The 1,549-nt window shown below is 44.1% G+C and overlaps 1 protein-coding gene across 1 annotated transcript; it reads left to right on the top strand.

Moving 5' to 3' along the window:
* The first annotated feature begins 332 nt into the window (after positions 1-332).
* Positions 333-1,231, top strand: LOC138044976 (tetratricopeptide repeat protein 28-like). The gene has a single exon (XM_068891342.1). The coding sequence runs from the start codon at positions 686-688 to the stop codon at positions 1,229-1,231; it is 546 nt and encodes a 181-aa protein (XP_068747443.1). The 5' UTR covers positions 333-685.
* The last annotated feature ends 318 nt before the right edge of the window (positions 1,232-1,549 follow it).

The following is a 1,549-nucleotide window of genomic DNA, read 5'->3' on the forward strand; positions in this document are numbered from 1 at the left end:
TGCTGAGAAAGGTCGAGCACAGGCCTTGATGGATATTTTGCAAGATCAATACGGCATTGACTCTCAGTCATTTTCTGCACTTGCTCCGAATCGGACTCTTACAGCTGCATTAGAGCTTTTACCTTCACAAGCCGTTTTTGTGGCACTTGACGAGAACAAGATCACGTTTTGGGTGCTAAGAAAAGACAGGAAGATCAGCTTTCGACAACACGAAATCGCAAATGGAAGTGCTGATTTGTTGATGGAAACTTTTTTGAAAGAGATCGGCGTATGGGATGGTATCAAATGCGAGAATCGTTCTTTGGATGCACTACGCAATGACCTGTCTTGCAGCAAAAAACCTATCAGTGAGAAAGGAGTTCTACCATCTTCATCATGTGTTAACTCTTTACAACCGTTGTATGAAGTCTTACTCGGGCCAATTGCAGACTTGCTCCAAGGAAATGATTTACTCGTTGTTCCCGATGGACCATTTTGCTTGGCTCCATATTCTGCATTGAGTGAATCTATCACGATCCGCACCATTCCGTCGTTGACCGCCTTTAATGTGATCGTTAGAGTACCTGCAGACTTCCACAGTAAGACTGGCGCACTGCTTGTAGGTGATCCGTGGTTGAAGGAAGTTACTAACAACAACGGGAAACCCATTTGGGAACAGCTTCCGTGCGCAAAACAAGAAGTAGAGATGATTGGAGAAATTCTGCAGATAACACCGCTGACTGGAAAAAGTGCCACGAAAGCTGAGGTGCTGAAAAGTATGAAATCAGTTGCTTTAGTTCACATTGCAGCACATGGAAGCAAGAAAACGGGAGAAATTGCTTTAGCCCCAAATAACGAACGGAAATCGCAAATCCCGAAAGAGGAAGACTTCATTTTGAAAATGTCGGATGTTCAGACAATTTCTCTTCGAGCAAGACTAGTTGTGCTGAGCTGTTGTCACAGTGGCCGGGGAGAAGTGAAGTCTGAGGGAGTGGTGGGGATTGCAAGGGCTTTCCTGTGTGCTGGAGCTCGGTCTGTTTTGGTGTCACTCTGGGCAATTGATGACGAGGTAACTTTGCTCTTCATGAGAAACTTCTACCAGCATCTGGTAGATGGAAAAAGCGCAAGTGCAGCTCTTCAAGAAGCAATGAAATCTTTGCGAGGGTCAAAGCAATATTGCGCTAAAAAGCACTGGGCGCCATTTGTGCTGGTTGGCGATGATGTCACGCTGGAATTTCCAAAAAAATGGTAAGTGAAGTTCGAGTTTAACTCAGAAAACCAGAGTACTTTCAAATTGGAAAAATCACGATAGGAATCAAATAGGCCTAAGATGGCATGATAACGAGCTCCTACAATAGACAAAAGTAGTTGGGAAGGTTATGTAAATGGTTCGCTCCAGAGCTGTATGTACTTCAACCTGCTTCTGTTAAAGCGCAAAATAAATAGTTTCACCTTCTCTTATATAGACCCCTCGCCCCTATTCAATGTTGGAAGGTAACTCAACAATTTCCCACTCAAACCATTCAGTTTTGCACATTATTGAATGAGGGGGGAGGGGAGAGAAGCAATG

The sequence above is a fragment of the Montipora capricornis genome, chromosome 4 (genome assembly GCF_036669925.1).
Source record: "Montipora capricornis isolate CH-2021 chromosome 4, ASM3666992v2, whole genome shotgun sequence".
NCBI classification, from domain to species: domain Eukaryota; kingdom Metazoa; phylum Cnidaria; class Anthozoa; order Scleractinia; family Acroporidae; genus Montipora; species Montipora capricornis.